Source organism: Gigantopelta aegis, chromosome 9 (assembly GCF_016097555.1).
Source record: "Gigantopelta aegis isolate Gae_Host chromosome 9, Gae_host_genome, whole genome shotgun sequence".
Taxonomy (NCBI): domain Eukaryota; kingdom Metazoa; phylum Mollusca; class Gastropoda; order Neomphalida; family Peltospiridae; genus Gigantopelta; species Gigantopelta aegis.
The window spans coordinates 50,665,671-50,688,323 of NC_054707.1; the positions used below are offsets into that span (position 1 = coordinate 50,665,671).

The 22,653-nt window shown below is 38.4% G+C and overlaps 1 protein-coding gene across 3 annotated transcripts in view; it reads left to right on the plus strand.

Moving 5' to 3' along the window:
• Positions 1-20,958, plus strand: part of LOC121381141 (tetratricopeptide repeat protein 17-like) — an 83,934-nt gene extending 62,976 nt beyond the window's left edge. For all 3 annotated transcript variants that reach the window (XM_041510290.1, XM_041510291.1, XM_041510292.1), the window contains 7 exons: positions 3,066-3,276; positions 7,863-7,989; positions 9,420-9,579; positions 9,946-10,020; positions 11,536-11,655; positions 15,827-15,970; positions 19,858-20,958. In XM_041510290.1, coding sequence (XP_041366224.1) covers positions 3,066-3,276; positions 7,863-7,989; positions 9,420-9,579; positions 9,946-10,020; positions 11,536-11,655; positions 15,827-15,970; positions 19,858-19,980 — 960 coding nt within the window. In that variant the 3' untranslated portion in view covers positions 19,981-20,958. The remainder of the gene's footprint in view (positions 1-3,065; positions 3,277-7,862; positions 7,990-9,419; positions 9,580-9,945; positions 10,021-11,535; positions 11,656-15,826; positions 15,971-19,857) is intronic.
• The last annotated feature ends 1,695 nt before the right edge of the window (positions 20,959-22,653 follow it).

Here is a 22,653-nt window from a genome sequence, read left to right on the forward strand (position 1 = left end):
ACCATTAGCCTGATTGCTGGAATATCAAAATATAGCTAGCTAGAGTGAGCTCTAAGGTCAAGCTGGATAGTATCGTGTAGGTAAGACTGATATTTTCAGTGTCTGCATGGTCATACAATGTAGTTGTCTGCTTAAAGAGACCATTCTCAGTTTGTTCCCATTGTAAGATTTTGTAATGGCTAGAATTATGTATTAAATACAGATTCTTATGTAGAATATCTGTGTCTGTATATTCATTGTGTTTCTGGTCCTTCTAATGTTTGCAAGTAGCTTGAACACTAGAAAGATCAGAAAGACATTAATATATGGCCACTAATATTTTATTCCAAAATCTTTATTTAATATGTAATTAATAGTCATTAAGAAGTCTCTTTGTCAGCAACGATGTCTTAACAATTGCAGCCACCTGAGAACAGTCCCTTTAAAGTGTTCATTTTCCTTTTGTGTTTTGACACTATTTCTTTGAAAGAATTATTCTTCCACTGCATGAAATAAAGTTTATTGTATTTTACGACCAATGATCATTTTGTGCTTTATTTCGTACATGCCAGCATTTTATTAGCAAAAGAGGTAGGCAATAAAAGCTGAAGCCAATCAGGTGTATAGTTTGTAAAGAGGTAAAAATATGCTCATGCTTTTGAAAATGTTTCATTAGTTTGGGTTTTATTTCGGTGTGATCAATCCCTGTCATTGCATCTAGTGGGCTATTTCTCATTTCAGTCAATGCACCATGACTGGTGTATCAAAGACTGTTGTATGTGCTATTCTGTCTGTTGGATGGTGCATATAAAAGATCCCTTGCTACTAATAGAAAAATATAGTGGGTTTCCTCTCTAAGACTGTATTAAAAAAAAATACCAAATGTTATACATCCAGTACCTGATGATAAATAAATCTAGTGATGGTGTTAAACAAAGCAAAGTTTAACTTTTAACTTTTATTTTGATGTTTTCTGAGATTCCATGGACTTCATTAGGAATTGTTGAAAATGGTTAGTTTTCATAATGGGCTAGTACATTTTGTGGTTAATATTAATGTTTTCAAGGCAAAGAATGGCAAAACAAAGAGAAGAAAAATAATAGCCAAAAAAGGGGTTAATTCGAAGCTTTCTGGATCTCATGCATTATGATGATTGTATAAGTTACGCTTTATTAAAATGTAGTGTTCAGTAGTCTTACTAATTTGTTTGTTAACATTAACCCAAGCTTATACTTTGTACATAAATTTTAATAAGTTGATGCTGTTTGCTGAAAGCAGTATGACTGATGTAAAAGTTGTGCAGGTGGTATAAGGAATCTCAAACCACACACTTAATAACCACATGAATCGGTAGTGTTGGCATGTATGTTATTTAGTTTAATATTGATTGCGTTTTTGGCATGTTTTAGTGTCTACTGAGTTCTTGTTTTAAGTTTTGCCTTCTGTCTTGTATATTTTATTTTGTAATATTGACATTCTAATTAGTTTTTGTACTGAAATTGTACTTTAGTGTTATAGTTTGTAGTACATATATTTGTATATACATTTACATGTACTTTGATAGAATTATTTAAACAGCATTGCTGGGATTGAAATATTGGACTGACCCAATTTTTTATGGAAACAAAATGTATGTGATGACTGTAAAGTTGATACATTGTACTTGTTTACTCTTCAACTTAACTTTTGTGACTTTTGAAACTTGTTTTCTATGTGGTGCCTAGAAAAGTATGATTTTTAAAAATAATATAACAAAGAAAAGTTTTTAAAGTTTTATTGTTTAAGCCTGGAAAATTGTGATGTTTTGTGTTATTGTGTGATGTGAGCGAACATTGTGGTTGTTCAAGTTGTATTACAAAAGACGTCTTCAAATTTGTAATTTCTCTTGTTTCTTATATTTCTTTATTCTTCATGTTGAGTTTCTTAGTTCTAAACTATTGGATAGCACAGGTCTGCTGGATCATGGATCGATTTTTACTACAGTATTAAAATTTACCGGTACCTTAAATTAAACTGCCATAACAAGAAAGCACCATATCCAACACAATTGTTTACTATATTGTTTTTTCTTTGTTGGGTTTTTTGGTGGTTTTCTTAGGGAGTATTTATTTTATTTATTTTTTAATTTTTAAAAAGGCATTTCAATTTAATAATATATGTGTATATGAATTTGTACTGGGATTTAAAGTTCATTATATTAATTGAAAGGAATGTGAAATGTTTTAAATCCTGTGAATTGATCAATAACATACATTACATATGACATATACATGTAATTGTATACAATATATTTGATGTTTGTTCATCAAATGGTTGTTTGCTTGTTACAAATTGTAGTATATTAATTTTGTGTGACTACTGTAACACAGCTTTGCATGAATGTTGTAAAAGTTTGACTTTGTTAATTAGCATCTGTATACGCTTAAATTGAGTTGTCACATTTTAGTCCATACTCTAAATTGAAGTTTCATTTAAATGTTGCAGTATATAAGCCAGCATAGTATCTCATATATTACATGGATTCCTATTTACACCAAAATTAGTGTATGAATTTTGTGTGGAATCTAGTTCATAAGACGGAATTTAATGTATATTTTAAGAGACAGTATTTAATACATGTATATTAATTTTTACATATATAAAAATTACATGGATCCTAGTTAGATAGAATTCACTATGTTGTACATGTATGTTAGTTTAGAATGAGTCCACAGTACATCTGTTTAACAAAACATGGATCTAGTTTAGAGGCCATGTATAAGTTTATTTGTTTTTATTAGCATATCACAAGAAGAAATTGCTATACATTGAAACCTTTTGAGTATATGGTTAACATGTAACACTGATATTTTCTTACAACATAACAATAAATTGTAACAATTGGTGTAAGGTAGTAATTTTATTGATATATTTTGAACTACTCGTATTGAAATTAGTCATTTATAACTGAAAGTTCTACTCTTTATTATAAAAAAAAGAGAAGTTTTTTTAGCACAACAGTTGTGTTTATATGTAAGGTAATTCCTCTGTTAATTCATATTGAAAAATTGTCTTGATAACATATATTGTATTTCTTTAATTTTTAGGACTTTCAACAGGACCTTGATTCCCTAAAACAAGATGTTGAAGTGCTCGAGTTGCTTCTAAGCAAACATTTCAATGCAAAGTGCAAGAAGGTGTCTAAAGAATCGACGGTATCAGACCAGAAGCAGCCACTAGCATCAGAATCATTTGACGTTAATGTCAATTGGGTTGAGAAAAGTGAAGAGAAACCCAGCAAGGAAATAGAGTTGCCTGGTAAATAGGAAAATGTCTCTGTCTCTTTATGTTAGGGGCCATTCAACAAATCTGTGGGTTTTTTTATAACTTCCTTTCCCCCTCCCCTTATAACATTTAATGCTGAGACTACTTCCCCCCCCCCCCAAAAAAAAAACCCCCACCCCAAACAACAACATATATAATGATTGTAAACGCCCTCTCTCCACCTTTCTTTGCTACTGTGATTTAATCAATTTGACCAACATTATTGGCTTTGCTGTAAGTTGCAAGGCACTTGTTGAAAATGTAGATAATACAATAGTTTAAAGACAGTCTACAGATATATATAATATAGAGATTAAAACACAAATTTATGAAATATAAAGTAATACTTTAAATAGTATACATGTTCAAGACAGGTATTAGTTAATAAGTATTAAGATTCTGTTTAACCATGTATTTTATGTTTAGGTTCATTGATTCATATTACTTTATCAGTATTAAGATTCTGTTTAACCATGTATTTTATGTTTAGGTTCGTTGATTCATATTACTTTATCAGTATTAAGATTCTGTTTAACCATGTATTTTATGTTTAGGTTCATTGATTCATATTACTTTATCAGTATTAAGATTCTGTTTAACCATGTATTTTATGTTTAGGTTCATTGATTCATATTACTTTATCAGTATTAAGATTCTGTTTAACCATGTATTTTATGTTTAGGTTCATTGATTCATATTACTTTATCAGTATTAAGATTCTGTTTAACCATGTATTTTATGTTTAGGTTCATTGATTCATATTACTTTATCAGTATTAAGATTCTGTTTAACCATGTATTTTATGTTTAGGTTCATTGATTCATATTACTTTATCAGTATTAAGATTCTGTTTAACCATGTATTTTATGTTTAGGTTCATTGATTCATATTACTTTATCAGTATTAAGATTCTGTTTAACCACGTATTTTATGTTTAGATTCGTTGATTCATATTACTTCATCAATATTAAGATTCTGTTTATATAGAATACTATACGAGTTTTCGCTAGATATCATTTTTACGAAACGAGTGAACTTCCCAAACTTATCTGACCGAACGAAAGTGAGGTCACATACGTTTGGGAAGTTCACGAGTTTCGTAAAAATTATATCTAGCGAAAACGAGTGTGGTATTATTATTCTGTTTAGCTGTGTATTTTATGTTTAGATTCGTTGATTCATATTAGTTTATCAGTAGTATTATTCTGTTTAACCGCGTATTTTATGTTTAGATTCGTTGATTCATATTACTTCATCAATATTAAGATTCTGTTTATATAGAATACTATACGAGTTTTCGCTAGATATAATTTTTACGAAACGAGTGAACTTCCCTAACGTATCTGACCGAACGAAAGTGAGGTCACATACGTTTGGGAAGTTCACGAGTTTCGTAAAAATGATATCTAGCGAAAACGAGTGTGGTATTTTATTTATTACCCTCCTTTAAATCACGCAAATTATGAAAAATAAATCAATCAATCAATCAATTTTGCATTTCAAGACTGGATGTTGATTTACATAACTAGCCGGTGCACGACTACATATCGCCGCATTGAGAAATAGTTCGTTGTACTTCCGCTACTTCTCAGAGACGTTTTCAGGGGAGTGATGTAGACGTACTTCCCCATAAATTTCCATCGGGTTTCTTTTTTTAATTTAAAGAAAGCTGTAAGGTACATGCATAAATATATGTTTATTTTCATATTGGGTGAAAAATGGGTAAAACTAATGCATAATTCCATATTTTAACAAAACGCCCCCAAGAAACAAATGTTCCCGTTACGCCACTGGTTATGCTAATAATGATGAATTCACAAATCACAACTGACAATAACAATTTGTTGACCAAAAATCCAACCAATAAGAGAATAATAAGTGTTTTTGCAGTTAAAAACGTGTAGCTTGCAAAAGCAGATGAGTTCACGGGAAAACTAGCCTAAAGTTATTACTTTAAGGTCGACAACAGTCACTTTTCGTGCTCTTGTTTTGGCTTTGTATACAATAAATATAGCATATCTTACCGTAATTTCACTTAAAATCCATATTTAGTAAAAGGTACAATTTTTTAATCACAGAATTTTCTTCAAACACATTCAGGTGCTTCAGTAATGTTCGGAAAAAAAAAAAAAATCAATAGGAATTTTGCATTGGATTTTTTTCAGCATTCTTAAAACGGAAACATCATGTACCCAGTTTGTGGTTATTATAAGGAGGTGCAATGTGACGTCATTGGAATTCTGATGTCATTCAAATTCAAAATTAGCTATATTATTACAATGCATCGCCACATTAAAATAAAAACTAGTCTACTAACCTTGACCCCTGTTAAATTTCTACAACAAGCAAACAACGCTGTTTACAGGTCAGTATATTTTACTTTTTCATAATTCTACAAAAAATATTAAGTTTAAGTTTAAAAAATTTAAAAAGTACCTTTTGTCAAATATTTCATATGAAAAAATTAACGTTGGATATGTTTCATTTATTGTGTACGAAGCCAAAACAAGGGTCCAAAAAGTGACTGTCGTAGACCTTAATAATGATGAATTCACAAATCACAACTGACAATAACAATTTGTAGACCAAAAATCCACATAATAAATAAAATAAATATACTCTTCAAAAAAAGAAACGCAAAAGGGTACAAATGGGTTATAACTCCGATTTTATGTTTCCTACCGGTTCATGCTTTGTGAATATAAGGTCATTGCATGTCCCAAACACATTCCCACGGTTACATTCGATAAAACGCAGCTACTGTACAATAAAGTTCCAAAATGTGAATATTCGCAAAAACGCAGCCACGTGCAAACCATGTCACCACTGCACGTGCGTTGTCTGCACGTGCAACATGAACACCGACAGTATAAAAGTGCAGGGTGTTCGCTTGCCTGGCCTCTGTATCTGGCAGACAGTTGACAATCCAGGACATGCCACGTCTCAGTGAACCGCAGAGAAACAATGCCATCGGCCGACTAGACGCAGGCGAATCCAGAACGGCCGTTGCCAGGGCATTCCATGTGTTCCCAAGCACCATCTCCAGACTGTGGGACCGTTACCAGCAACATGGATCAACACGTGACCTCCCTAGATCCGGTCGACCACGGGTCACTACCCCCGGGCAGGACCGCTACATCCGGGTACGCCACCTTCGGGAACGATTGACTACTGCCACCTCCACAGCCGCAGCAATACCAGGTTTGCGCAGGATATCCGACCAGACCGTACGGAACCGCCTACGTGAGGTAGGAATTCGTGCCAGACGTCCAGTTCAAGGTGTCATCTTAACACCACAACACCGTCGACTCCGACTGCAGTGGTGCCAGATTCATCGACAATGGCCTCAACTGCGATGGAGACAGGTGTGGTTCAGTGACGAGTCCCGATTTCTGCTCCTACGTCATGATGGAAGATGTCGCGTGTATAGGCGTCGTGGTGAACGTTATGCGGCAAACTGCGTGCAGGAAGTGGACAGATTCGGCGGGGGTAGTGTCATGGTGTGGGCAGCCATCTCACACACTGGCAGAACTGACCTGGTCCACGTGCAGGGCAACCTGAATGCACAGGGCTACATTGACCAGATCCTCCGGCCACACATCGTTCCAGTTATGGCCAACGCCAACGCAGTGTTCCAACATGACAACGCCAGGCCTCACACAGCACGTCTCACAACGGCTTTCCTACAGAACAACAACATTAATGTCCTTCCTTGGCCATCGATATCACCGGATTTGAACCCAATTGAGCATCTATGGGACGAGTTGGACCGACGCCTCCGACAGCGACAACCACAGCCCCAGACCCTGCCCGAGCTGGCAGCAGCCTTGCAGGCCGAGTGGGCCACCATCCCCCGGGACGTCATCCGTACTCTGGTTGCTTCAATGGGCAGGCGGTGCCAGGCAGTTGTCAACACACGCGGAGGCCACACCCGGTATTGACTCCAGATGACCTTGACCTTGGTGGTGTGTCCTATCACTTACTCACAATGGACTAGAGTGAATTGTGAACAATCCTGCAACATTTGGTAATTATCGGACTCACCATTCAATAATTAAATCAATTCTCCAAATGTTACGACAATGTGGTTTTGCGTTTCTTCTTTTGAAGAGTATATGTTTAATTATTGTTCTGTTCATTATTTTATTTTTATTTTTTATTTAAAAATATTTCTCGCGCGGTCCAGTTTACATCAACTTTTAATGAATGACATTGCTGAATCGGGAATGACATTTGTAGTAAATGTTGTGGATGTTAATGACCTTGACATTAATTATAAATGAAAAAATAGTCCCATTATGCTAATAAGGTCGCTGTCCAACCAATCGAAATTGACTGTTCCCTGTTGACAAATCAAAATACAGTTTGTAATACGCACCTGGTGGTGCGTACGAAATTTGTACGACACCGCTATATCTTCACCAGGAGGGTAATAAAACCGTGTATTTTATGTTTAGATTCGTTGATTCATATTAGTTTATCAGTATTAAGATTCTGTTTAATTGTGTGTTTTATGTTTAAATTTTTAGATTTGTTGATTTGTATTAGTTTATCAGTACGTTTAACCATGTTGTTTTTAGATACGTCAATCCATGTTAAAGAGAGATACAAACTGGACTGGGGAGCCGAGGATTGTACAGAAATTGAGAATATTGAATTCCGCCAGTTCACTAGCACTTGGTTATCAGTGTCAGCCAAAGGAATAGAGTGAGTGATAAATATCTTATTTATTGCTATTTTAAAGTGTTTACAATGTCTTGTCAATTCACTTTCTGTCTGTATTCAATATGAAGATGGTTCAGTATTTATGTTCATCATAAAGGCACGCGTTTTGACATGACATGACATGTACTAATAATTTACAACTTTTTACTACATTTAAATTTGTTGATAGATTTTTGTTGATACACTAGACCATAGCATTTATGTCTAAATAAAAAAGAAAATTAATGTAATGTTTTGTTAGCTTGTCACCATGGTATGCCTGAGCCTACAAATTTTAACTTTTAAGATCTCCAGTTAACTTTTATTAATGGCCGTGGAAACGTACTGAATGCAATTTGTATAGGTTCCGATTTGCCACTGTCTGTGTGCATGAACTCCGATTAATGTTTAGATTTGGCATTGCTGAACATGTAGAATTTGTGTTAGCCTTACAGAACATGGGCGGGACGTAGCCCAATGATAAAGCGTTCGCTTGATGCACAGTCGGTCTGGGATCGATTCCTGTCAGTGCTATTTCTTGCTCCAGCCAGTGCACCACGACTGGTACTTCAAAGGCTATGTGCTATCCTGTCTATGGGGTGGTGCATATAAAAGATCCCTTGCTGCTAATCGAAAAGAGTAGCCCATGAAGTGGCGACAGTGGGTTTCCTCCCTCAATATCTGTGTGGTCCTTAACCATATGTCTGACACCATATAACATAAATGAAATGTGTTGAGTGTGTCATTAAATAAAACATTTCCTTCTTTCTTCCTTACAGAACATATTAATTTTGTGTAAATATATAACTTAATCGTATTGTGGATTTTGTGTTTAGCCTTACCGAACATGTAGATTTTGTGTTGAACCTTACAAAACTTTGATTTTGTGTATATATAATTATATATAGCCTTAGTAAACGTATGGACATTGTGTTTAGCCTTTCTGAGCACATGAATTTTGTGTTAACGGCCCTTTAACTTAGGAGATATGAACATTTGTTGGGCTAGGCAGGGGATGTATATTACTTTAGCAGTACTCTCAGAATGCTTACTGAACATATAGATTTTATATTTAGCCTTACCGAACATGTGGATTTTGTAATTAGCCTTACCAAACATGTGGATTTTGTATTTAGCCTTACCCAACATGTGGATTTTGCATTTAGCCTTACCGAACATGTGGATTTGCATTTAGCCTTACCGAACATGTGGATTTTGCATTTAGCCTTACCGAACATTTGGATTTGCATTTAGCCTTACCCAACATGTGGATTTTGTAATTAGCCTTACCAAACATGTGGATTTTGTATTTAGCCTTACCCAACATGTGGATTTTGCATTTAGCCTTACCGAACATGTGGATTTGCATTTAGCCTTACCGAACATGTGGATTTTGCATTTAGCCTTACCGAACATGTGGATTTTGCATTTAGCCTTAATGAACATGTGGATTTTGAGACAACCATCAAGCGAAATCTCCATGACCCTCTGTGTGACCCGGAGAAGGTGTCAACGTTGATTGGACTGGACCACCTGCCGGGGGTCGCCTACCGAGAGGAGCTTGACTATTCTCCTGAGCTCGGTCTGAAGGAGGTGAGTGTTTCATAATCGGGTCATACTTTAAGCAAGTTCCTTTTTGTAGTTAGGTGATTAGTTAAATATTTTAGTTATTGGTCACAAAACATTAATTTGTTAAATGTTGGATTTCTTTAAATAATGAAAAATAAAAATAAAATAAAAGGCAAACATTAAATTAAAATGGAAATCTGTTTTAAATATTTTTATTCTTAGTTCAGATGAACTTACTGGTTGGCTTTGCAATATTTAATGACATATCTAGTTATTCATTCCATTTAATGTTAACACTATCTCATACTGACAGAATATTTAGTGTCAATGTTGAAATGTTTTACTGTATGTTTGTAGAATTTTCATTGCTATGACAATTGCACATTCTAGGTGTTACAGAAACTAAGTGGGGAAGAGGAGCCAGTTGAAGTTGTGGGAACAAGAATTTATAATGCCTTACAAAAGGTTAGAAAAAATACTTTTACCTTTGTTGTGTTTGAGTGTGTTCGGAAATAGATGTTTCTGAGACATAAACTGAAGTAAAATGTGTTTGTATTCAAGTGCACTTGCAAGTAAATTGCTTTTGGTGCTTCGAAATAGTCAATAATTTAACCAGCAGATGTTAGTTCAGATTTAGTAATTGCAACTCATGGGTCTTGTTTGTAAATATGTTATACTTCTTACTTATGTCCTCTCTGTCTCTGTCACTGTGTCTGTCTGTCTGTCTGTCTCTCTCTCTCTCTCTCTCTCTCTCTCTCTCTCTCTCTCTCTCTCTCTCTCTCTCTCTCTCTCTCTCTCTCTCTCGCTCTCTCTCTCGCTCTCTCTCTCTCTCTCTCTCTCTCTCCCCACACGAATAAAAGTATGTATTTGTTGTATCATTTATTTGAGAGTTTGTGAAAATTGCATTTACATTGAATGGCATATTCCAAACTGAATGAGAACATTTCTTTTGGGAATATTGTGGCTTATATGATGACTACTAGCCCCAATTTGCATAGTCAGTTCACCATATACAAATTACCAACTTGCTCCAATCCTACTGTACCATGGCTCAAACTTAACTATAGCACTGATGGCAGTTGCTGAAACTGATATAAATTGCTGAAGGTCAGGAGCTTTACCAGGAGCAGTTGTTTTGCCACTGGGTAAAACATTATTGCAGTCATTTGAGGGAATCATTTTTGCTTTTTAAATTAAAAAGTTATAAATTAGATTTGCTCATTCATATGGTTTATGTTGTGCCTATGTTGTAAATTATTTAACATTGTTCGTTGGTTAACTCTGGTTAAGATAGCTTGGAATAATTATTCTCTCATCCTCAGGTATATGAGACAGAACTATCCCATGAAAGAAAGCAATTTAAGAAATTTCTATCTTACATGGAATATCACGTGCTTGCATTTAACATGATGTCGGTGGTAATATATGAAGTCGTATTAATATTAGATGGTGATGCGAGGTCATTAGACACAGTTTTAAATTAATATATTTTGTTATTAAAACCTTCATTATAAAAGTTATCTTGTTAATTTGTAGTGTTAAATTTTATTTAACACATGAAACAAACACAGCAAATATAATAGTGCAGTTTATTTACGATAAAATGAAAAAAAGAAAATTTACTTGTTCAGCCTTCTTTGTCTTTTCGTGTAAAATAAAGGGTTTATTTACCAAATGAATGAGAGAAAAAGACTCCCATCATATGCGATCATGTGGGATAGAAAAGAAAAAGTATAGGACTCGGCTAGCCTCATCCCAGGTTGAAATTTCCACCACCATGGGTGTACCTTTTCTATCCCACACGACCACATATGATGGAGTCTTATATAGTCCCATATATCCATTAGATTAATAAAGTATAATGTAGATGTTTTTCGTTTCATCAGTACTGATTATTTGTTTCTCTAATTTTTTTCATTAACGTATTTCATTGTTTGCAAAATTTGTCACTATGCTCTTGATTATGACAATTGATTTTAGAATTCCACGTCGTGGGTGTTGACGAACCTTGCTGCACTGTACTGGCGGGTGGAGGGCGATGCAGCTAAAGCCATCGACTGCTTGAGACTTTCTCTAACATACGCACCAAGACACTTGAAGGTACATAACCGCTTAACACTGGATTCAAATGTCGGCCATTTTCACCAAGAGGGATAAATCATGGTAATGACTTGACAGGTCATGAATGATGTTATAATTGTAATACATCTAATAGTTACCAACAGGGGTCGAATTTCAATTTTAGGGAGGCACGGCAAGTGTTGCCTTCGGTTGAATAACAAAACATAGAGCATCAAGGCAAGTTGGAGGGGCACGATGGCAAACTTATCCTTCAAAAGAGGGGCATGAAGACAACTTACTTTCTATCAAGTTTCTGAGACAAAAAAATATTTAAACTAATGGTTTTGGACTCTAATGTTTATTTTTGATACAGATATATGCCATAATAATGTATTTTAAAAGGTTAATAACATGTAGCATATACTATGCTACATTTTCCTTAAATGCCCAAATATATACAAATGTATGAAAAGTATAAAATCAAATGGAAGTGTTCAATGTACACTAACACCTGTAAGTTGAATGAATATGATAATTTTTGGTATTTATTTTGAGTACTTGGGCACTAGAGGGTTAAAAAAAATGAATGTTTCAAATATGCGGGCACGGGACAAGACTACTTCATCCTTCCTGCACTGCCAGTAGGATGACTGCCACTCTCTCAGGACTAGCTTGACAGAATGAAGCTTGTTCGTGACCGCAACGTCCCAGTCATCTTGCCAAGTCGAAAAGATACATTGATTAATATGATATTTAAAATCACAAAGAATATATTTATGAATGTCGTCAACTTAAACTACTGTAACTAACATAATTTTTTGGGGCATTTTCATCACATTTTGTTTTACATCCTGATATAACTGACCTGTCATTTCGTGTGTCAGCAAGCAGCTCGACTTCGATAGATGTGATTTTCCATGTTAGATTTTGTGTCATTTATAAATAATAAAATACTGGGTTTTAAAAACAAAAAATCCAAAGGGGACGGTGACAAACCAAGTAAGGCAGCGCGACATTTTTCTTGCCGTTGACACCATAAGATTTTAGGGGCATAGCGGCAAGTAAGGAGGGCACCTACGGCAATCGCCGTCAGTACCGTGGTGAAATTCAAACCCTGTTCCAATGATTGAAATTAGCTGGAGGGAGACATAAGTCCAGTGGTAGGGCGTGGTTGGTTTGGGATCGATCCCCATCGGTGGACCCATTGGGCTATTTCTTGTTCCAGCCAGTGTACCACGACTGGTATATCAAAGGCTGTGGTATGTGTTATCCTGTCTAGGATGGTGCATATAAAAGATTCCTTGCAACTAATGGAAAAATGCAGTAAGTTTCCTTTCTAAGACTATATGTCAAAATTACCAAATGTCTGATATGCAATGATCAATACATCACTGTGCTCTCAAAAAAACTTTAACTTTGAAACTGGCCGGACATTCGGTCCAGGGAAACGACAGATTATGCAGGCCTGACTCAAAACCTGCCGGACCTAACGTGATTAACTCAAACTAATATGTGAATGTAAATGTAAAATAATTGCCAGTCCAACAGAATGACAGTGAAAATATGCTAATTCAATCAACCAGTAGAAAGGTGTCAGAAAGCCGTGCTAGAAGAAACGTCTGACACACGGTCCAAGATGGTAATGCACCCTTTTCATTGGTTAGTTGGTCTCGTCATTTAGGAGGTAGCCATTGTTGCTACCTGTTCATTACATCATTCTATCTTCAGCGGTAGTACTTGACGTCACGTAATATGTAATGATGCATGCATTCCTTTTAATGATGTAACATATGTCAGCTGAGAGAAGGAGTGACGTAACAGGACAAAAATAAAATGCAGTGAATTTTATAATAATTATACTAAAATTATAAGAATCGTTGAAACTAGAAGATATTTTTACAACGTCCTTTTGTAGATGTTTTTTGTGACACTAGTCTCAAGAAAATAAATTGATTTTATTGAAACTCGTGTCAGAAAAATCATCTACGAAAGGACTCATACCAGTGCCAGTGCCCCATGACTTAGAAATTAAATCCTGTGGTGTGTACTGTTCTGTCTATGGGAGACTGCATATAAAAGATCCCTTGCTGCTTTATCAATATGAGTAACCTATGTGGTTCTATCAGATTTCCTCTCTTTTTTTTTCTTGACCAAATGATGAAATTCCCATCTGTTAAGACACCAAATAGCCATAAATGTTCTGACTTGTGATTAAATTATTTTTGCTTCCCTCTTCTTGTCTACCAATAACTGTTAGAAGTTCATATCCCAATTCCTCAAATTACTATATCAAAGTGTTCTTTTTATAAGGTAGAAAGTATGAGTGTTTGCAAGAAACATTTATAGAGTTGACTTAACTAGAACAGAATAGAACAGTTCATTTCACTCTGGCTATTCACCAACAGCATATGAGGGTAAAATACAAAAATAATTATTTACACGTGATATGATAATTTACAGGAGGATTGCATAAATTAAAAAATTACATCAAAGTATTACTCATAATGCACAATATATACTCAATCAAAAAAGAAACGCATAGGCGAAATATTCATGGAATTATCTCTTTAATACAAAGTGGCATAATTTCGTTATTTATGATCGTATCACAATCAAATTTGACATTAGTATGTCACAATGATCTTGCTATGGACTGACTGCAGTGGAGGCGTTTCTGTCACCAAACAGCGCACAAGGGTGCTGAAATCAGTACCTTGTGTGGCCACCAGCAGCAGCAATCACTGCGCGACATCTCCTTGGCATAGACTGAATGAGTCGCTGAATCCGAACACACGGAATCCTAGCCCATTCTTCCTGCAGTGCAGGGGGTAGGATGAAATCCAGTGGTACAGCACTCGCTCACTGTGCAGTCGGTCTGGGATCGATCCCTGTTGGTGGGCCCATTGGGCTATTTCTCGTTCTAGCCAGTGCACCACAACTGGTATATCAAAGGTCGTGGTATGTACTACCCTGTCTGTGGGATGGTGCATATAAAAGATCCCTTGCTGCTAATCAAAAAGAGTAGCCCATGAAGTGGCGACAGCAGATTTCCTCTCTCATTACCATGTTTGATGCCATATAACCGTAAATAAAATGTGTTGAGTGCGGCGTTACATAAAACATTTCTCCTGCAGTGCATGTGACAGTTGCGGAAGCGTCTGAGGCTCTGGGTCACGCTGGCATACACGTCTGTCCAGTTCGTCCCGTAGATGTTCAATGGGGTTGAGATCTGGTGATCTTGATGGCCATGGCAGCACATTAATGTTCTGTAGGATATCCATTGTTACACATGCCGTATGTGGCATGTCATTGTCATGCTGAAAGAGTTCTCTCTGTCGATCCAAAATGGGAAGCATGTGACGACGAAGAATTTCATCCCGGTAGTGTACAGCTGTCAGGTTGCCTTGTACGAACACAAGTTCACTTCTGCTGGTGCATGAGATGGCTCCCCACATCATGACACTCCCTCCACCGTATCTGTCAACTTGGGCGATGCAGTTGTTGGCAAAATGTTCATTGCGGTGTCTGTAAACACGTCGTCCATCACGTCGCGGTAGAAGGAAACGTGACTCGTCACGGCACCATACTCGCCGCCAGTTTCCCAAGTTCCACCCCTGTACATTTGTTCATCAGCGAACACATAAATGTCGATGTTGACGTTGCAGGACGGGGCCAACATACAGTCTCCTAGCCCGTAAACCAGCTTATCGAAGTCAATTCCCAATGGTTTGTGCAGACACCCTTCTCAAACCAGGTAGGCGTCCAGCAGTGTTCGTTGCTGTGGCAGTTCGACAATGCAAGTGCAGAACCCGGATGTAGCAATCTTGTGCTGCAGTTGTTATGCGAGGTCTTCCACTTCTGGGGCGGTCTTCAGCTGATTGAAACTGTTGGTACCTGTCCCAGAGACGTGAAATGGTGCTCTGATGGACGTTCATGTGGCGTGCAACTGCTGACTGCGATTCACCTAACTGGAGGCAGCCTATTGCAATGTTTTGATTCGGCAGGCTTAGTCTTGGCATCTTGTAACTCATCTACGTTGAAATGGTAATGAGGCATCATTGCGAGCCTTTAAGTACCCATCGCTACCCCAATCTTTTCCCCCGAGTTACGAAACCTACTAGCAATAAACAATATACCTTTTTGGTCAATTAATATTAAGCAAAACCAAAAGCCCCTAAGTTTTTAAACTACAGAATGTGTGTGTTTGCAGGACACATCACTGATCAGCCTGGCGAACATTCTGTACCGTGCCGGACACCTGGCCGAGGGCATCATAGTGAGCCACATGGCCCTGGAGACGTCTAACAGCCTGCCTGTGTCTCACTTCACCATCGCCAACATCTACGCTGCTCAGGTAGGTCAGATCTAGAGGGGTTGTCTCATACAGCCTGCCCGTGTCTCACTTCACCATCGCCAACATCTACGCTGCTCAGGTAGGTCAGATCTAGAGGGGTTGTCTCATACAGCCTGCCTGTGTCTCACTTCACCATCTCCAACATCTACGCTGCTCAGGTAGGTCAGATCTAGAGGGGTTGTCTCATACAGCCTGCCTGTGTCTCACTTCACCATCGCCAACATCTACGCTGCTCAGGTAGGTCAGATCTAGAGGGGTTGTCTCATACAGCCTGCCTGTGTCTCACTTCACCATCGCCAACATCTACGCTGCTCAGGTAGGTCAGATCTAGAGGGGTTGTCTCATACAGCCTGCCTGTGTCTCACTTCACCATCTCCAACATCTACGCTGCTCAGGTAGGTCAGATCTAGAGGGGTTGTCTCATACAGCCTGCCTGTGTCTCACTTCACCATCGCCAACATCTACGCTGCTCAGGTAGGTCAGATCTAGAGGGGTTGTCTCATACAGCCTGCCTGTGTCTCACTTCACCATCGCCAACATCTACGCTGCTCAGGTAGGTCAGATCTAGAGGGGTTGTCTCATACAGCCTGCCTGTGTCTCACTTCACCATCGCCAACATACATGTATATGCTGCTCAGGTAGGTCAGATGTAGAGGGGTTGTCTCATACAGCCTGCCCCTGTCTCACTTCACTATCGCCAACATCTACGCTGCTCAGGTAGGTCAGATCTAGAGGGGTTGTCTCATACAGCCTGCCCCTGTCTCACTTCACCATCGCCAACATATATGTATATGCTTCTCAGGTAGGTCAGATCTAGAGGGGTTGTCTCATACAGCCTGCCCGTGTCTCACTTCACCATCGCCAACATCTATGCTGCTCAGGTAGGTCAGATAAAGAGGGGTTGTCTCATACAGCCTGCCTGTGTCTCACTTCACCATCGCCAACATACATGTATATGCTGCTCAGGTAGGTCAGATGTAGAGGGGTTGTCTCATACAGCCTGCCCCTGTCTCACTTCACTATCGCCAACATCTACGCTGCTCAGGTAGGTCAGATCTAGAGGGGTTGTCTCATACAGCCTGCCCCTGTCTCACTTCACCATCGCCAACATATATGTATATGCTTCTCAGGTAGGTCAGATCTAGAGGGGTTGTCTCATACAGCCTGCCTGTGTCTCACTTCACTATCGCCAACATCTACGCTGCTCAGGTAGGTCAGATCTAGAGGGGTTGTCTCATACAGCCTGCCCCTGTCTCACTTCACTATCGCCAACATCTACGCTGCTCAGGTAGGTCAGATCTAGAGGGGTTGTCTCATACAGCCTGCCCCTGTCTCACTTCACCATCGCCAACATATATGTATATGCTTCTCAGGTAGGTCAGATCTAGAGGGGTTGTCTCATACAGCCTGCCCGTGTCTCACTTCACCATCGCCAACATCTATGCTGCTCAGGTAGGTCAGATAAAGAGGGGTTGTCTCATACAGCCTGCCTGTGTCTCACTTCACCATCGCCAACATACATGTATATGCTGCTCAGGTAGGTCAGATGTAGAGGGGTTGTCTCATACAGCCTGCCCCTGTCTCACTTCACTATCGCCAACATCTACGCTGCTCAGGTAGGTCAGATCTAGAGGGGTTGTCTCATACAGCCTGCCCCTGTCTCACTTCACCATCGCCAACATATATGTATATGCTTCTCAGGTAGGTCAGATCTAGAGGGGTTGTCTCATACAGCCTGCCTGTGTCTCATTTCACTATCGCCAACATCTACGCTGCTCAGGTAGGTCAGATCTAGAGGGGTTGTCTCATACAGCCTGCCCCTGTCTCACTTCACTATCGCCAACATCTACGCTGCTCAGGTAGGTCAGATCTAGAGGGGTTGTCTCATACAGCCTGCCCCTGTCTCACTTCACCATCGCCAACATATATGTATATGCTTCTCAGGTAGGTCGGATCTAGAGGGGTTGTCTCATACAGCCTGCCCGTGTCTCACTTCACCATCGCCAACATCTATGCTGCTCAGGTAGGTCAGATAAAGAGGGGTTGTCTCATACAGCCTGCCTGTGTCTCACTTCACCATCGCCAACATACATGTATATGCTGCTCAGGTAGGTCAGATGTAGAGGGGTTGTCTCATACAGCCTGCCCCTGTCTCACTTCACTATCGCCAACATCTACGCTGCTCAGGTAGGTCAGATCTAGAGGGGTTGTCTCATACAGCCTGCCCCTGTCTCACTTCACCATCGCCAACATATATGTATATGCTTCTCAGGTAGGTCAGATCTAGAGGGGTTGTCTCATACAGCCTGCCTGTGTCTCACTTCACTATCGCCAACATCTACGCTGCTCAGGTAGGTCAGATCTAGAGGGGTTGTCTCATACAGCCTGCCCCTGTCTCACTTCACTATCGCCAACATCTACGCTGCTCAGGTAGGTCAGATCTAGAGGGGTTGTCTCATACAGCCTGCCCCTGTCTCACTTCACCATCGCCAACATATATGTATATGCTTCTCAGGTAGGTCAGATCTAGAGGGGTTGTCTCATACAGCCTGCCCGTGTCTCACTTCACCATCGCCAACATCTATGCTGCTCAGGTAGGTCAGATAAAGAGGGGTTGTCTCATACAGCCTGCCTGTGTCTCACTTCACCATCGCCAACATACATGTATATGCTGCTCAGGTAGGTCAGATGTAGAGGGGTTGTCTCATACAGCCTGCCCCTGTCTCACTTCACTATCGCCAACATCTACGCTGCTCAGGTAGGTCAGATCTAGAGGGGTTGTCTCATACAGCCTGCCCCTGTCTCACTTCACCATCGCCAACATATATGTATATGCTTCTCAGGTAGGTCAGATCTAGAGGGGTTGTCTCATACAGCCTGCCTGTGTCTCACTTCACTATCGCCAACATCTACGCTGCTCAGGTAGGTCAGATCTAGAGGGGTTGTCTCATACAGCCTGCCCCTGTCTCACTTCACTATCGCCAACATCTACGCTGCTCAGGTAGGTCAGATCTAGAGGGGTTGTCTCATACAGCCTGCCCCTGTCTCACTTCACCATCGCCAACATATATGTATATGCTTCTCAGGTAGGTCAGATCTAGAGGGGTTGTCTCATACAGCCTGCCCGTGTCTCACTTCACCATCGCCAACATCTATGCTGCTCAGGTAGGTCAGATAAAGAGGGGTTGTCTCATACAGCCTGCCTGTGTCTCACTTCACCATCGCCAACATACATGTATATGCTGCTCAGGTAGGTCAGATGTAGAGGGGTTGTCTCATACAGCCTGCCCCTGTCTCACTTCACTATCGCCAACATCTATGCTGCTCAGGTAGGTCAGATCTAGAGGGGTTGTCTCATACAGCCTGCCCCTGTCTCACTTCTCCATCGCCAACATCTATGCTGCTCAGGTAGGTCAGATCTAGAGGGGTTGTCTCATACAGCCTGCCTGTGTCTCACTTCACCATCGCCAACATCTATACTGCTCAGGTAGGTCAGATCTAGAACGATTATCCTACAGCCTGCCAATGTTTCACTTCACCATTGCTACTCATTTAAAACAATTTTATTAAGTTTAATTGTGATCGTAGCATTGTATAGCAAATAAGATTTTGATGTCAGATTTGTTCTGTTGTTTGACTGTTAACATTGCATGCCTAGATTTCCACAATCACGGATTACTATTGTCTAGAGTATTAAAAAAATTCAGTTTTGTCACTACTACATAGGCATCATAAACAAGTGACGGGAGCAGGAGGCACTGCTACCCCAGCCCCCAACTCTTGGCCCTCATCTAAAAATCAAATTAATATATTATATAACTTCCACCCACCCCTAGTTGCTGTCGTCTTGCGATGCCTGTGGGCTACACTGTACTCTTGTTTTGCAGAGTGACTGGCCCAATGCTGTGATGTTTTACGAGTCGACACTTGGACTTCAGACACTGTTCAAGCCAGCCAAGGACAGGCTTAAAGCTATTTTATGCCAAAAATTGTTGGAAAATCCGCCTTAATCACTTACAGACATTTTGTATGTTTTACATTACACTTCTCTTCAGTGAACTTTATATATGTTACATTCCATCAGAATTGTGATGTACATGTATTTATATGCATAATAGTGTTAATTTCGCTTTGCTAATGACATTGAGTGTTGATGTGGGTTTTCTATTGGCTATTGTTATGTCCTTAATTCAGTTTTAAGTATTGCTTCTTAACACAATGTAGTTTGTTTTGTTATTATTTTACTTATTCTGTCTGTTACATCCGGTATACTTAGTGCTTACTTAGAGGTAAAATAAAATTAAAAACGTTATGTTTTACCAGGGTAAATCTACTTTTAATGGAAATTTATTTATTTCTGTGTTCATTTTCATACCATTGCAAAGTTTGATGCATGTTTTAGCTTCTTCTTTTGTTTTAATAATTAACAGCACAAAGCTTGTACTTATTACCGATATTTTGTACATTTTTATATTTTCATATGTTTAAGCTTTGATCAGTATTTTATGTCTTTGAGTTTAAGGGGCAGCTTGATTACCAAAATATATTGATTTACATCAAGTACCTTTTTTTCTTCCTTGTGGATAGTTTTGGGTAATGAACTGCAAGAAGTAGTTTTCAATATCGATGATGTGTGTGTGATCCAGTATGTTATTAAATTTCTTAATTTTTCTGTGTTGTCTAATAATTTATTGGTGCATGTATTTGTAGCATACCCTTTCATTCTCACCACTTTGAAAACGACTGTACAGAAATAAATCCCACTTCAGACTAATCTAGACATTCTCAGAACTGTGTGACAGTGTTAGGCTAAGTGTTGAAAGAGTATAAATACACACATGTACACAGCTCAGACAAAAATCTTCTTACCAATCTTTTTCAAAGAAAGATGACGGAATAGAATTGTTCAGTACACAATTTCTTTAAAACAAACAAATTGACTAGTGGGTTACTTTTAACTCATTCAAATAAAATTATATTTGAATATGTCTTGTTTTAATTCCTTATTAATTTGTTTATTATTATTTTTGTTTTAACCCATTGAGCTATTACTATTTCCAGCCAATGTACTACGACTGCTATATCAAAGGCTGTGGTATGTGCTATCTCGTCTGTGAGATGGTGCATATAAAAGATCCATTGCTACTAATGGAAAAATCCCACCTGTTACTGAGTACGGTTGGACTGCAGGTGCTCCCTTGCACCTGCCAGTGCAGGCAGTCCCTCCTTCACCCACCCCAACCCTTTCCTGTCCTGGACAGAAGAACCGGCTGAGGCCGGTACTTGTGCCCAGGACAGGCGTGCGCTATAACAGCTTGCTCTGAATGTGCACGTTAAACAATTTCCCAGTTCCCAATGGAAAAATGTAGTGTGTTTCCTCTCTAAGACTATATGTCAAAATTACGAAATGTTTGACATTCAATAACCGGCCTCGGTGGTGTCATGGTTTAGCCATCGGACAAAAACTGGTAGGTACAGGGTTCGCAGCCTGGTACCACCTCCCACCCAGAGCGAGTTTTAACGACTCAGTGGGTAGGTGTAAGACCACTACACCTCTTCTCTCTCACTAACCACTTAACAACTAACCCACTGTCGTGGACAGACAGACCAGATAGCTGAGGTGTGTGTCCAGGATAGCTGAGGTGTGTGCCCAGGATAGCTTGAACCTTAACTGGATATAAGCACGAAAATAGGTTCAAATGAAATGAAGAACATTCAATAGCCGATGATTAATAAATCAATGTGCTCTAGTGGTGTTGTTAAACAAAACAAACTTCTTTTTTTATTAAGTTTAAAATATATATATATATATATATATATATATATATATATATATATATATATATATATATATATATATATACATGTATATATATATTTGTTTTTTATTATTAATTTTTTTTTATTATTGTTTTGTTTTTTTACAAGATGAACTGTTTTGTTGTTACCTGCAAGATGGTTGACAACTTTGAAGTTTATTGCAGAATAGGGTTGGAGGGGGTGAAGTAAACCTAAAATCCTTTGAAGCTTAGATATGTCGGTCATGGTTATGTTAGATAATCATATTGTAATGATATATGATGTATTTTAACACAAAATAAAAATATACTAAAATGAACATTTTGTTTTCTATTTTGCCGGTGTAAAACACAGTTATTTCAGTGTGTCTGTCCCCCTCTTCACCAGGCTAGCAGAATTTCACCACTGGTTTTTCAAAAATCATTTAACTTGTGTTTGTTTTATGTAACAAGACCAGTAGCGCATTTTAATTAATTACTCATCAGCTATTAGAAAAGGAAATGTTTTATTTAATGACACATTCAACACATTTTATTTACTGTTATATGGTGTCACACAGCTATTAGATGTCACACATTTTTATAATTCTGACTTACAGTCTTCAGAGAAAACCCAAAGGTTTATAGACTATGAGCACTGAAACTATTGATTTAAAATGTTGAATATACCCAGTATTATATATCATGAGAGGCTTAAATAACTGGGTGGGTATTTAACTCAATATTTTATTATAGAAATAATGCAATGGATATTTCACTGAATATCGTATTATAGAAATGTTATGTCATATATATTAAGCATGCAGACAAATAATATATGGGTAACAACTGTAACTGAAAGGGAAAACAACTACTGACTTCTTTTAACATGAAAGATGAAGCCCA